This window comes from Phyllostomus discolor, chromosome 5 (assembly GCF_004126475.2).
Source record: "Phyllostomus discolor isolate MPI-MPIP mPhyDis1 chromosome 5, mPhyDis1.pri.v3, whole genome shotgun sequence".
Taxonomy (NCBI): Eukaryota; Metazoa; Chordata; class Mammalia; order Chiroptera; family Phyllostomidae; genus Phyllostomus; species Phyllostomus discolor.
In genome coordinates, this window is record NC_040907.2 from 58,682,569 (window position 1) to 58,697,391 (window position 14,823).

At 33.8% G+C, this 14,823-nt stretch overlaps 1 protein-coding gene across 1 annotated transcript; it reads left to right on the forward strand.

Annotated features, from left to right (window-relative positions):
• Window positions 1-667: 667 nt before the first annotated feature.
• On the forward strand, window positions 668-14,412 carry IFI44L (interferon induced protein 44 like). The gene is made up of 9 exons (XM_028511596.2): window positions 668-803; window positions 2,430-2,914; window positions 3,348-3,396; window positions 4,131-4,326; window positions 6,482-6,634; window positions 8,156-8,327; window positions 13,068-13,168; window positions 13,453-13,627; window positions 13,789-14,412. Exons 2-9 carry the CDS (start codon window positions 2,440-2,442, stop codon window positions 13,827-13,829), a joined length of 1,362 nt encoding a protein of 453 aa, XP_028367397.1. The 5' UTR covers window positions 668-803; window positions 2,430-2,439; the 3' UTR covers window positions 13,830-14,412.
• Window positions 14,413-14,823: the final 411 nt, after the last annotated feature.

Below are 14,823 nucleotides of genomic sequence, written 5' to 3' on the forward strand. Positions count from 1 at the left end.
TTATTTTATCCATCATCATTACTGTAATGGTCTGTGTACCTGACTGTCTCCTTGAGTATACAGTGTGGTCCCTGAAGGCAGTGTTTTTATCTTATTCAGCGTTATCCTTCCCAAGTGTCTAAGCCAGTGTTGAATGAACAAATGTATAAATGGCGGGGGGTAGGGTATGGGGGAGTAGTGCAGTGCCTTCTGAATAAATTCAGAAAAACCTGAATCTTCATCTGTTTGTTCCAGTACAAAAAGACTTGATTTTGAATACCAGACAACTTCACCACTCCATTAGCTGAGTGGCTTTTAGCAATGTCACTTAATACTCTTGTTTCATTTCTATATTTTAAGAAGGAGGGATACTAATAGTGTTTAATGAATAAGATTGTTTTGAGGAGAAACTAGAAAAATGCATGTAGTTGCATGGTGCTTAGTTGCATGGTGCTAAGTACATGGTTAAATGCCTAAAAATTGTTAGCTATTAGTTTTATTGTACATTTTTATTAATAATTAACATTTCATACATGCTTACATGTGGGCTACAGAGGGAATCAAAAATCATTTTCATGTGCTCAGCAGGAATCTTATTTTTTTTTTTCTGTTTTGTTTTCTCTGCCTCTTTCTGATAGGGGAAAAAGAAACTTATGGCTCTTGGCATGCTGCCAGGTGATCGTGTGCTGCTTTGAGTTTCAGTTTCCTTCCTTTCAAACAGGAAAGGCACTGGGTCTCAGCACAACCTTCTGTCTCCAGTGTGACTTCTACATAAGCCAGAGAGAGCAGTTGATAGTCCATTTACATCCAATTCTTAAAAACAGGTAAGTGACTTCCTGCCATCCAATGTTTTCTAGCCATGTTTGAAGAAAATGGCCTGTTTTTCTTACTTTGAAAAAGTTTTTCAGAATGAAATTTCTGCTAGTGATTATACTTTTGTCTTTCATATGTTATGCTTTTTAATACAACTTATAAACATAAAGAATTAGTTACCTCTAGTATAATCTCTATTTTGTCTCATTGCTTCAATTATATGTATTTTCTTCTAATTCTTCCTTCAAGTATAGCTTGCTGTTAAATTTACCCTTCAATTTTTTAAATTTCAGATTTACAGATTTTTAAGTCCAGAATTTCTTTTTGCCTTTTTAGTTTTTTTCCATTTTGCTGTCAACCATAAAATCTTACCTTTTAATTTGAACAAACCAAACATGGTTATTTAAAGCTCCATGCAGATAACTCCAGTATGTATTTGGGTTTGTTATTCTGTTTTTTTCCTTTCTGTTTTATATCATACTGTTTTGTTTGCTGGCCTGTGTGTATGATCAGTGTGAGGCACTGCATATTTAAAATAAAAAGATTATAGAGATAATTTGAAGCTAAAAGTGTTTTCTTTGTTTAGGCAAGATTTATGTTGTATGCATTATGCAGCTAGATGCATTAACAGTTTTCAATGATCTTAACCACGTCATAGATTGAGATTACTAGAAGAAGGATTAAGTCTACTTGCAGGCCACCCCACCTCACTCCTTCCTGGTGCCTCTTCAGAATCATAACACACAGCCTGAGAGGAGAGTTGCCAAGGGTCTTTCTTGTTGTGCCCTGTTTCCTTAGTTCTATGAGTCTAGCAAATACTTTGGTTAATTTCTCAGCATCTCAGGTACCTCTTCTAAAGTTTACAGATGCACCTCAGGGAAGCGTGCTCCCATATGCCAATGTTACTTCTATGTATTCACTTTTTTCCCAAACCTTAGCCAATAAAATAATTCAGCACTGTTTTGTTAGCTCTGTAATGCTTTCAAATCTATGTATTTTATAGTTTATCCTGAATTTTCAATTTTTCTCATTAAAAGAATTGGCATATGGCTAATGGTCCATTCTGCCATTCCAGGCCCTTTTTATCAGTTAACACTTTTCATACTTTAGTTTCTTTCTTTGTGAGCTCTTTTCTGTATAAATTCCTCATTTTTATCTTCTACTTCATGGTCTGGCAAACTATGGCCTGTGTGCCATCCACCTGTTTTTGTAAAGAAAGTTTTATTGGAACACAGTCATGCCTGCTTGTTTACATATTGTCTGTGGCTGCTTTTGCATTACACCAGCATAGTTGAGCAACTGTGGCAGAGACCTTATAGCCACAAAGCCTAAAATATTTAGTACTTAGCACTAAGAAAAAGTCTGCTGATCTCTATTCTAATTTATTAATTTTTCCTTATTCTTTTATCCAGTATGCATTTCATTTTGTCTACTGATTTAAAACTGTAATTATATTTTTATTTTTAAATTATTTTTAATACATACCTATTATTGTTTCATTCTATTGCCTTATAGTTCAAATAACATATTTTAATTAAGTCAGAGAAAAAAATAACTACTGGAACTAGAAGCAGATATTTGTACTCTAAATCACTACACTATGCTTTTCTCTTAACCTATTATTGTTTTCCCATTAGATTCAGAACAATGGAAGTGACAACCAGATTGACATGGAATGAGGAAAAAAGTCTGCAAAAGCTGCTTGGAAGTGTTTCCTTGAGTCTTCTTTATAAATCCAGTGTCCATGGATGTTCCCTTAGTAAGATGTTTGCTAGGTGCAATCATCAGGGATCCACTATAACAGTGATTTACCTTCCTAAAGAAATTGTTGGGGTTTTTATCCGAGGGCACTATCCTACAATGGATGTAAATTTTGGAAAACCAAACTCTTCCTTCTATTTTTCATTAAAAAATGATGAAACTGAAATAAAAACTGCATTTTTAAATACGACACTACAAATGGATAATGAAATGCTGAGGGCTTATCACCCTAATTTTAAGGACATTTTCTCCTTAATTCCAAATGATTCCTTAGTTCGTCTACATTCATTGTTAGTAAATGAATTAAGAGTAAATTTCAAGGTCTCAAAATATTTGGAATGTGAAGTTTTTCGAGTTGAAGGTATGTTAAATTAGATAACTTTATATATTTGGGAGGCTGGAAAGTACAGGCAGCTTTGAGCAAAGTAAACTGAGAAGTGTAAGTGGAGAGATGGAGACGGAGAGGTGGGGGGTGGGGAGAGAGAGAGAAGGACCAAGAGACCTTACTATCAGAGCAGGCCTATTTTGACACATGATCCCTTTCTTTTCTGGTCAGTCCTAAAACTTCTAGGCATAGTCATGTGAGTTTTCAGAATGAGTTAATGTGTTGAGAAGATAATTTTTCTTCTCTTCATTCTCTTGCCAACCCTAACTTCTAACTGAACAGCTCAGCCCTGGGTAAGACAAGCACACTTAATGCCCTATTTGAAAGGTAAAATAGCCATATTTAATTAGACTTTTTTAAGGGAACTAAGAAGTTTAAAAAATTATGATGCTGTGTTTATTTCCTGTAGGAATTGAGGATGGTAACAGCTACATAAGCAGGATAACAGGAGCCGCACAGTAAGTTAGGTTCTTACATTGTATACATCTCATTTCATTTAGACCAATTGTATAAATGGCACTGAATGAAATAGAAAGATAAAAGTCACTTGGAGTGATAAAAAATGAATAATAGTGTTCCTGACATAATATGTTCAAGGCAGTTTAGCACAATAGCAAAAGCAAAAGCATGGCCAACTCTGAAACTTTAAAAATCCACTCACTTGATGACAATTTAACATCAGGTTTACTTTGGACTTGTTATATTGAAAATTTTCCAGACGGAATCTAGATGACTATTTTAGATAATACCTTTGAATCTTTTCCTTAAGAATAAAAATTTTTGAGAACTTCAGTAAATTTTAAAATTAAAGCCTCTTCTCAATTTGTAGGTAAATATCTGCATTACATATATTTGATTTTGATTTCTTCTTAATATAATATATTTACTGAAAATAATAATTCATTTTCATTGTTGTTGATATTTTTTTATTAGATTTATGCTGTCTAAGACTAATAGATTGACAATGATTTGGTTGGTACTTAATGTATTTTAGTCCCATGTAGAAAAATGCATTTTCTTCAAGCACAAAACACATAACCTAGATGATTCGCATCATATGATAGAAGTTAACATAAAAATAATAATTAAATAAATAAGATATACCTTTAAAATGGGAGTAAAAATCTTCTGAAGAATTACACTGTTCTTTATGGAAGTTTTGCTGTTGTATCTAACTACTGCATTTTAATAGGCATAGACATAAGCTCTTAGCAAACCTCAGAGCCTACAAACCCTCTGAAGATTTGGTTTCAGAAATTCGTATTCTTTTGCTGGGTCCAGTTGGGTCTGGAAAGTCCAGTTTTTTCAATTCAGTGAAGTCTGTTTTCCAAGGCTATGTGACTCACCAAGCCGCTGTGGGGTCCGATAGTACCAGCATTACTGAACTGGTAAGTTTTTTTCAGAATTTTCTGGGGATTTTTATAAATTACAATGACTAGTTTTGTTAATTTTTTGCCACTTTCAGAACAGTAACTTCCTTTTAATCTACAAATAATTAAATGCTATAACAAATGGAAAACAAGAGTAAGATGTGCACATGAAAATTGCCTACATGACAGGTATATTATATGGCAAGTCTTTCCATTTTTATGGATGCAAGAAGTAGTTAAATGAAGCATGAGTTTGGCACTTGTAATAAATAGCCACAAAATTATAAAAATTTTGTGGAATGTTCATTCATTGTATTTAATGTATATATTTACTCATGTGTCAAATGGCTTTATCTAGATTAAAATGATTTTTCTCTTTTTCTAAAAAAAAGGAATGTGAACTATGTAATACCATAATTTCCCATTATATGAGACAATTCTATAAGAAATGATGAACAGCAAAACAACAATTCACTTTTGTGGGTCAGACTTCAAAGGGTAAATTTATAAATACTCCTATAAATACTATCTTACTTATAATCAAATATATTTAAGGAAATAAAATCTAATACCATTTTAAAACAGTAACTCAAAAGATCTACAAATTATGGTGCAATATTTATCCAGAAACTTCTATTTTATGCTTCTCAAAATGTCATTCAATCAAAGAAAATAAAAAGAACAAATAGAAAATTTCATAACCAAGCTGTATTTATCTATAATTGCTACAACCTTATATTGTCATCTTCTGCTTTGGAATATGTTGTGCACTGTCAGTGCAAAATTTAGCATAAGACAGTAACTGCTCATTTTAGTTGTGTCATATTCAATAACTGAAAGCATTCTCTATGATTTTTTAAGAATCACATTTTGTGTTTTTATGTTGCCCATATTCTATTCACATGAGTGGCTTTATTTTGATACATCTGCATAGTATTGACAATTCAATACGTTAAGCATTTGATTGAAATGTCTCTGTTTTCTAAATATTATGTTGGCACTAGAGACCTAAATATAAATAATGCTTAGTCTCTTCATTAAGGGATCTTAGGGATCAATGTAGGTAATAAAAAGCTCCATTCAATAGATGCTTTAATAGAGGTACTCATCAAGACAGAATTTCTTTCTTTTTATGTTGAAAATTCAGAAGGCATTCCTTAAAGTTAAAATGTAGATGCTGAACTCCAAATGAGATGCAAATACTATATAAACTTTAAGAATATAGGACAGAATATTTGTAAGGAAAATAGTATTTTATTGCTCAGAGACCTGATCCTTCTTTTCGAAGAATTGAAGTTCTTAGTTGGTCTGAAGGTTGTAGGTTATTGTTAAACTGAAGAATTGAAGTTCCCAATAAAAATCAAAGGAAGAAATTAATAGTCAATGAAACCATGAATGTGCATATTGATCTTAAAATGTAAATGTCCTTACATATGTAATTCTGATGTATTGGGTAATTCCTCGCCTGTTGAGGAACCAGTAAGTTCCATTCACTCAGATCCAAATCTCCAATGGGATCACTCCTAGGCATTTTATGGGCCAGTGGGAGCTCTTGACTTCATCAAAGTTTGCAATAGGTCATGGGGGGCTTCTAAATTTCCTGGTGTGAAATGGGAGAATTGTGATTAAAGCGTCCTCTGATGTCTCTTCCAAATCATCCTTAGTTGTCTATGTTGGAAGTGTATTTGATCAATAGGTGAACATTTTTCAGAATGCTTCTGAAGAATTCTGTTGGGATCAGATTGAGTGTGTTTATTTAGGAAAGGTTTGTTAAAGTAGTGCTCCTCAGAATGCAGGTTTGAGCCTTAGCTGGGGTGTGTACAAGAGGCAACGAATTGATGTTTCTCTTTCATATCGATGTTGCTCTCCTCTTCATCCCCACTTCCTGTCTAGAATCAATGAAAGTATTCTTGGGTGAGGATTAAAAAAATTTTTTAAGGAATATTTAAAACTTTGATTTTTAACCTTTATGTTAAATATTAATAAATATAACCCATATTAAATATTTGTGGGGCCCTTAATAATATTTAAGAGTTGAAAGTGATCCTGAGATCAAAACGTTCGAGGACAATAGTATTAGAATATTAACCAGTCTCTGGCCTTCTTATTGTTTTGTCTTGAATGCTAATTGAAGAATAAAATTTTATATTTGATATATATGTATTCTTTACAGTATAGGATATATTCTATTAAAGATGGAAAAGATGGAGAATCTCTGCCATTTAAGTTGTGTGACTCCATGGGGCTGGATGAGAAAGAAGGAGCAGGATTGTGTATGGATGACATACGCCACATCTTAAAAGGCTGCATGCCAGACAGATATCATGTAAGAATTCTAATCTCTAGAGAATTTCAAATAACTTTTATCATGCATTTTGTTGAATTTTTACTCTATAAGGCAGTTTCAACTACTATAAGATGATTTCAATATTAACTAGCACTACTGTACTTTAAATGGGTAAGTATTCATGTAAGTACAGTAACTGCTCTTCTTTTCTATACTATTAAGAAATATAGCCAGAAGGTAGGATTCCACTTCCAGGTAAAGGCCATGAGGAGATTGTGTTTATAGCATACACTTTAATCTCACACTTTTTTGATCAGTTAGGCAAAACAGTGGAGCAATTAACCATTTTTTTTTGTTGAAGCATGCTATTATACTAAAATATTTAGTCTTTATTACTTAAATTCTACTTGAATAAGTAGATCCAAAGGTCAGCTCTGCCACTAATGAGATGTGTGTCCATAAACTTGTCTCTGTAAGTCTATTTTTTTTCACATGTGAAACGTTTTGTAGGTAATAATAATGCCCATCTCGTAGGGTGTCTGAAAGATAAAAGAGATGATGTACTCTTAATTCTCAAAAATTAACTATCACTATTATATTTCTTTTAGATATTGGGAGTAATAAAATTAGCCTCAATTTCTAAACAATGACTTCCTTTGAATTTAGATTATGCTTAATTGGAAACCATAGCTATGTATTCATTTATTCAAAAACCTCCTATTTAAAAACTAATTTGTGTGAGACAGTATGCTAGTTACTAGACACACATAGTTGAATGAGAACATAATTCTTATCCTCATGGAGCTCACCATTTAAGAGGACAAAGACACAGGGAGGAAGAACAGAGCAGAAAGATGAGAAAAATCATGAGCATACTATCACCTTTATTTTTCACAGCAGAGAAAAATGAATCCTCTCAGTCCAGCATTGAAACATATAGTTAAAGAATAATTAATCAATCTTTTACTATGCTTTATAATCTGTGTTCCTAATCCTAGAAAGATTATTTTTTTATAGTATAGTGATACTAACTTGGATTTGAAATTTGGTGTCTCTTCTGTTTTATTCCAGTTTCTTTCTGCAAAATTAAAATAAATCATAGTATTTAGTTTAAGTGGAATTTTTAGTATATTTTTGTCTCTTTTTCTCTATTAGTTCATTCAAGTATAGAAAATGCTTAGAGAAGAGTCTTAAATGGTGTGTGACATTGTTAATGGTTTGTTGTTTTTTTTTGAGACTGAGATTTGTAGCTTTTTAAAGAAAACATTATTTGTGCTTTCCTAAAGTATTTCTTTCATAGATAATGTAAATTATGGATAATTATAATTTTCTTACCAAAGTAATGAAGTGGTTTTTCTATAAAAAAGATATAATGGCATTGCGATCAGTGTGGAGAGGAAATACAGAAGCGGCGCCACTAACAATCTGGGAAAGGGAGAACTGGGGGAAGGGAGAGTTTTGGGTTGAAAGTTAGTGGTGGTCACATTTGAAGCATGAATTTTGTCTTAAAGAATTCAATAGAGACTCTATAATGTTACCTTATATTTGTTTCTCTAACAGTTTAATCCCCAGCAACCAATTACATCCAGACATCCTAGCTTCATCACCTCTCCATCATGGAAGGACAGGATTCATTGTGTGGCTTATGTCTTGGATAGCAGGTCTATCAACATTCTGTCCTCTAAAATGGTGGAAAAGTTAAAGCGAGTTCAAAAAGAAGTATTAAACTGTGGTGAGTCTCATTTCACTTATAAAAAATGTATTGTGAAATAATTATAGATTCATAGGAAGTTGCAAAGAGGTTATGGAGAGGTTCCATGTATGCTTCATCCATTTGCTAAGCCCTGGGTGGTTGGTGGCAACAGCAGGCAGACAACACCCACAGCCTTGACTGAAGGAAAGGCCATAAACCTTACTCTTCAGTCCTTAAAGACTAAAATGGCCATATTTTTTGTCACGTGTGATTTTCTTGTGGCTTGATAGGGAAATCACTTCCCCACATTATGTGAGCAGACCAAGATGATCAAAACTTGGAAACTGACACTTAATTTGTGTGTATAGCTCTATGTCATTTTATCACATGTATAGATTCATGTGACCACTATAATCTAGATATAGAACTACTCAATCACTACAAAAGTCTCCCTTATGGTACCTCCTGATCCCCTATCATCCTTAATTCTTGAAACCACAAATGTCTTCTTTCTTGTTATAATTTTGTCATCTTAAGAATGTTATATAAATGGAATTATACAGTATGTCACTATTTGACTGTTTGTTTTCACTCAGTCTCATATCCATGGAGGTCCATAGTAGTTGTTATGTGTATCTAGATTCATTCTTTTTTACTGTTTAGTAGTAGTCCATGGCATAGATATAACACAGTTTGTTTAACATTTTGATTACTTCCAGTGTTTGGCTATTGCAAATAAAACTTCTATGAACATTAGTGTATGTGTTCTTCAAACTTGTTTTTTTAATCAAGATGAGGAAGTTCTTTATTCCTAATTCTCTGAGTTTTTATTGTGAATAAAAGGTGTTGAATTTTTGTCAAATAGTTTTTCTTTATAGATTGACATAATCACGGGGTTTTTCTTTAGGCTCTTTTTTTTTTTTTTAAACAATGCCATGCCTGTAACAGGAAACCAACCATTTTAGATTTTATTTATTTATTTTTAAATTTTTTTTTAGAGAGGGAAGGGAGGGATATATATATATATATGTGTGTGTGTGTGTGTGTGTGTGTGTGTGTGTGTATAGAGAGAGAGAGAGAGAGAGAGAGAGAGAGACAGAGACAGAGAGAGAGAGAGAGAGAGAGAGAGAGATCAATGTGTGGTTGCTGGGGATTATGGCCTGCAACCCAGGCATGTGCCCTGACTGGGAATCGAACCTGCAACACTTTGCTTTGCAGCCCGCACTCAATTCACTGAGCTACACCAGCCAGGATTCCTTAGGCATTTAATATGATGGATTACACTGATTTTCTCTGAAACTTGAGTTAACCTTGTCTCCTTAGAATGAAACCCATGTATTCTTGGCATATAATTCTTTTTATATAGTGATGAATCCCATTTGATAATAGTATATTAAACATTTTTGCATCTATATTCATGAGGGATATTAGCCTGTAGCTGTCTCTCTCTCTCTCTCTTTTTTCCCTTAGGTTTCATATCAGTATAATACTGACCTTATAAAATGAATTGGGATGTTTGCCTTCCTCTTCTATTTCTGGAAGAGATTTTGTAGAATTGGTGTTAATTTCTCCCTAAATATTTATTAGAATTCTCCAATGAAACCATCTGGACCTGGGGATTTCTTTTTCAGGAGTTTTTAAAATAAAAAATTCCATTTTAAAATTGTTATAGAGCTACTAAAATGATCTATTTCACATTATATGAGTTGTGGTAGGTTTTAGTTTTTAACTTTAGTCTGTTCCATCTACATTGTCAAATTTATGTGTGTAAAATCATTCATAGCATTATTCTTTTTATGCCGGAAGGGTTTGTAGGTATATCCCTGTGTTCTTCCTGATAGTGGTGATTTGTGTCTTCTGTTTTGTTTTTGTTTGTCAGTATTTCCAGAGGTTTGCCAATTTTATTGATCTTTTCAGGGAATCATGTTTTTGTTTCTTTGATATTTTAAATTGTTTTTCTGTTTTTAATTTATTTATTGATATCTGTTCTTTGTGATTTCTTTTTCTGCTATTTTAATTTTATTTATTTTTAAATTAGATTATATTTTATTATTTATGCAGTTTATGATTTTTTTCACCTCCTTGATTTGGGTATAATTTGCTCTTCTTTTTTTCTAGTTTCTTGAGGTAGAAACTTAGGTTATTGCTTATGGACTTTTCCTCCTTTCAGTTATAAGCATTGAGTTCTTACATATTTTCCTGTCAGCTGAAAGGAAAATATGTAAGCACTCAATGCTTGTCCCACAAATGTTGGCATGTTATATCATCATTATTATCCAATTTAATACATTTTTTATTTTCCTTGAGACTTCCTCTTGACTCATAAATTATTTAGCTTAATTTTCAAGTACTTGAAGTTTTTCCTGTTATCATTTTGTTACTGACTTCAAAATTTATTCTATTGTGGTCAAAGGACACACTCTGATTTAATAATGTTTTGAAGTTGGTTTGTGGCTCAGGATATAGCCTATATTGACAAGTGTTCCGTAAGTGTTTGCAAATAATGTATATGATGTTGATTTTTGGCATGTTTGACAAATGTCAATTGAATTAGATTTTCTTGGTTTTTGGTGTGACGAGTAGTTCCTGATTATATTGTGGATATTTTGAGCACTATAATATGAGACTCTGGATCTTGTTTAAGTCTTGTGTTTCAGCATACCTCCTCTGACACTAAGCTGGTGGGAGCAAAAGTATAGTTTCCCTACCAGGATTTGTTTGACACATCTGAGAGGAAAGAACATTTTGTTTTTGTTTTTGATAAGTGTTTTCTACACTTATACCACAGGGAGCTAGGAGTCTCATTAAGCCTGGGTGAATGAATAGTGGTTAAAGTTTCAGTTTTTTACTTGGGCCCCTCTTACACTGGTAGAAAGTGAGAGGAGCACTTTATACTGTAGTTTAGGTGGAAGTCCAGGATTCCCAAGGGGCCTCCACTGACATCATTGAGGGGGACCTAGCACACTGCAGGTATAAAGGCCCTGGTTTCCTACTTGCTCTTCTTCTGTGATACTACTAATACTCTGGGGTGGAGGTTGGAGAAGGGAAGAAATGTGTCTGTGGATGGGACTAGTGTTATTTCTGTGGTGTTTGGCTGGGATAGAAGAGCTGTTGTCTGAAAGTTTTCTGTTTTGCTAGGTTGTGGCTTTTCTCATACTTTGTCTAGAAAGAACAGGCTCCCTCCCCTCCCCTCCCGTCCCCTTCCCTTCCCTTCCCTTCCCTTCCCTTCCCTTCCCTTCCCTTCCCTTCCCTTCCCTTTTCCCAGGGGAATTCCCTTTCCCCTCTTTTCCCTTATTTTACTTTTCTTTTGCCAAATCCAGTTGGCATTTCTTAGTTGCAAGGTCAGAATATAGTATTTGAGAGGGAAGAACATTTCCTCTCCAGCAGCTAATATGGGATACATGAAGTAGAAAGAAAACTTAAGGAACTCACTACTACTTTGTTCCTTGGATCCCAAGGTCCCTAGTCAATCTTCTTCTCTTCACCTTTCAATCTTTGCATTTAATTTATATATAGTATTCCATGTTTTTAGCTGTACTTAGCAGGAAGAAGAGTGTATCTCTTCCAGTTGGTCCAGAACTGTATGGATGTCCTCTCATTGGACTTCCAAACATTTTAGTGTGAAGACTTGTTTGGGCATTCATACTCCACAGCCTTATTGTTTAGTATATCAATAGAAAGACCACTTATATTTCTCAGGCTCTGAGAAAAGTCTGTGCAATTTAAAGTGTACAACATGGTCTTAGTGGCTAAGTAAACCTACATTTTTTTTTAACATAAATTTTGATCCTTGGGAAGTTAACACAAGTGCAATGAACTTTATTTTTCTCTTGTAATAAGCCTTAGATATGCTGAATATAAGTATATAAGCATTTAAAAAATCTAAAATCATGGTACATTGGGGTAAGACTGAGTTACAGACGTGCTCAGATTTGAGGTGAGTTTTCTAAGGACATATGGCTGGATATCACATTGGGTAGCAATGCTTATAACTGTGCTGACTTAGAGGCTCTAAGAAGATACTGCATTAATTTGGAAAGGGAGGAATTGCACTGAAACAGAAGCTGGAAAATAAATCATATGTGTCAGTTGAGTCTTGTCAGTAGAGGCCAGGTTTTAATTGGCCAACCTTTTTAGTTATTCATCTGGGACATAAATGAGAGGAAGACAGCAAAGGCCATCATTTAGTAATATATATCACAAACAGAAGATTTCTGTCAGGGGGAAATCCAAAAAGGTCTGGTAAAGGAGCCTCGGAGGTATCCTGGAAATTCAATTTTTCCCTTAAGAAGCAGTTGTTACTAAGGCAGAACTTTGATTATGTTAGAAGTCCAATGAGATTTATTCATCTTATCTCTGTGGTGAGAGGGAGAAGGGAAGAGGTCCTTAGAAATGAGAAAACAGTACATTCTGTTTTTATAAATATACACACACAACCCTCCTCACTTTTTCTCTCTCTTGGGGTTTCTTTTAGTTCTCAAGACCCAGCAACCACTCTCCCTCCACCAACCAGTTTAAAATAGACTATTGCAATGGAATAGCTGCTGACTACAACATAGTGTGAACTTAGTTGCATTTAGAAATAATCTGTCATGTTGGAAGAAAAAGATTATTTCTCCTAATAGGAGAACTTCACATCTCATATTGAGATGTGGGTGATATCTCATTCTGTAAATATTAAAATATCCTACAAAGAACAGATTTTGTGCCTATTTAATTAGCTTGTCGACACATTGCTCACTATGAGATAAAAATAGCTGATTTATCTATTTGATATAGGTATACAACAGGTAGTCTTGCTTACTAATGTGACAAATTACCAGGAAGTTCTTCAAGATGACTTTTTAAACATGAAAAAGTGTGTGACTTCTGGATACAAGGTAAAGAACACTGTGTGTAGCCAGCTGTCATTGAAGTAGTGTTGTATTCTGTGTTTGTGTACATGCTTGCACTCACACTACATATTCATAGGCAAATAAAGAAATGGATCAATTATCTGGTTAAATCAAGTTTATACCTCATTTTTAAACTGTAATTATCTGAATTATAATTAAATTATGTAGAGAATTTATCTAGCCATTGCTTTTTTAAATTTTTGAATTGTATTTAAATTCAGTCAAATTGCAGATATGGCTTATATTAATTAAATTAATTTTTTCCACAGATAACGGAAGTTCAAGAAATGCTACACATTCCTACTTCTAATATTTTGATGGTTGAAAATTATGCTTCAGAATTGGAACTGAACCCTTTAAAGGACATCCTGATCCTCTCTGCTCTGAGGCAGATGTTACGAGCTGCAGATGACTACTTAGATGATTTGCCTTTTGAGGAAACAGGTAATCTGGCCCCTTTATGCTTTTCTCATTATGCACTGGTTCTTTTTGAAAAACCCTAAGCTATACCTCAGTTGGATGGCTAGCATCCATCTGCCTGCTCTAGTCCTAACAGCCATGTTAAGATATGTGCTTTATTTCTACTTTTTTTGTTTTGTTTTCAGATGAAGTTGTGGGAATGTCCCAGCTCCATACGTGTGATTAGTTGCCCTGATTCTGACAGTTGGCCCAAACATGGATTGGCAAGCCTCAGTCAGAGTTGCTCTCTGCTGCCAGCCTCTTTGAGACTCTGTGTTCATCATACTTTGCCTTCTGTCCCTGACAGTATCTGATAGTTCATTCTAGAATCAGTCTAACCTCAAGGTTAAAGGCCAACCCTAAGCAGTGGTGGGCCAAAATATCCCTACTGTAAACCACCCTTCTTATTTCTGTACCATTTGCAATTTAATTTCTGTGACACATTCTTAACCCCCCCTAGTCAAATTAACTATTTCTTTATCTATTAATTTATAACACTTTAATTAACACTCTATGTGAGTAGTATTCATATTGAATAATAACAGTACAATGACTACACAGATACCTGGTTCCCTAAATAGGCCATGAATACTTTAAGAAGCCAGGTTTGGATTTTACTTATTTTTGTGTTCACAGAACTTTACATAGTATCTGGCAGGAAGCAAGCATACCAGTCATTATGCATCCCCTTTGACCTTCCCAGAATGGCAATGTGTACTTAAGTTTTTCTCCTTATAAAAAAGAAGACTAGGAAACAATGAAACGCTAGAAAGAGGAAATGGAAATAAAGGAGAGTGAATGTTTCACTTATATCTGAATGAAAATAGGAATTTAAGTTAATTAAAAAAGAGCGGGAGAAAACTGTACTTGAACAATGATTAAAATAAAAAAAAAGAGCAAACATTTCTTAAGGACTTAGATTTTTTTCTGTGGAAAAAATAAATTTTCTTCCCCTAAGGAACTGATGCCTGATTTTCAGTAATTGAATTCCAAACTATCCTAACCATGTCTCTAAAGAAGAGTATCAAAATAAGATTACTAGTGCATGTCAGTTAGAGGTTTGTCTTATATAAGTACTACCAAATGATTCTAAAATCCTTCAGGAAGCTATAAAAGTTAGGGCTATAAATAAAGAATACATGAATTCAAGAAGATATATTTCAGTTTTTTTTCCCCTAAAG

What these genes read in the sequence shown, in the direction of transcription:
- IFI44L (XM_028511596.2), top strand. Translation starts at nt 2,440, where the DNA reads ATGGAAGTGACAACCAGATTGACATGGAATGAGGAAAAAAGTCTGCAA. An exon ending in GTGTGACTTCTGGATACAAG is followed by an intron (nt 13,169 to 13,452) that starts GTAAAGAACACT and finishes TTTTTTCCACAG; the next exon opens with ATAACGGAAGTTCAAGAAAT. An exon ending in TTTGCCTTTTGAGGAAACAG is followed by an intron (nt 13,628 to 13,788) that starts GTAATCTGGCCC and finishes TTTTGTTTTCAG; the next exon opens with ATGAAGTTGTGGGAATGTCC.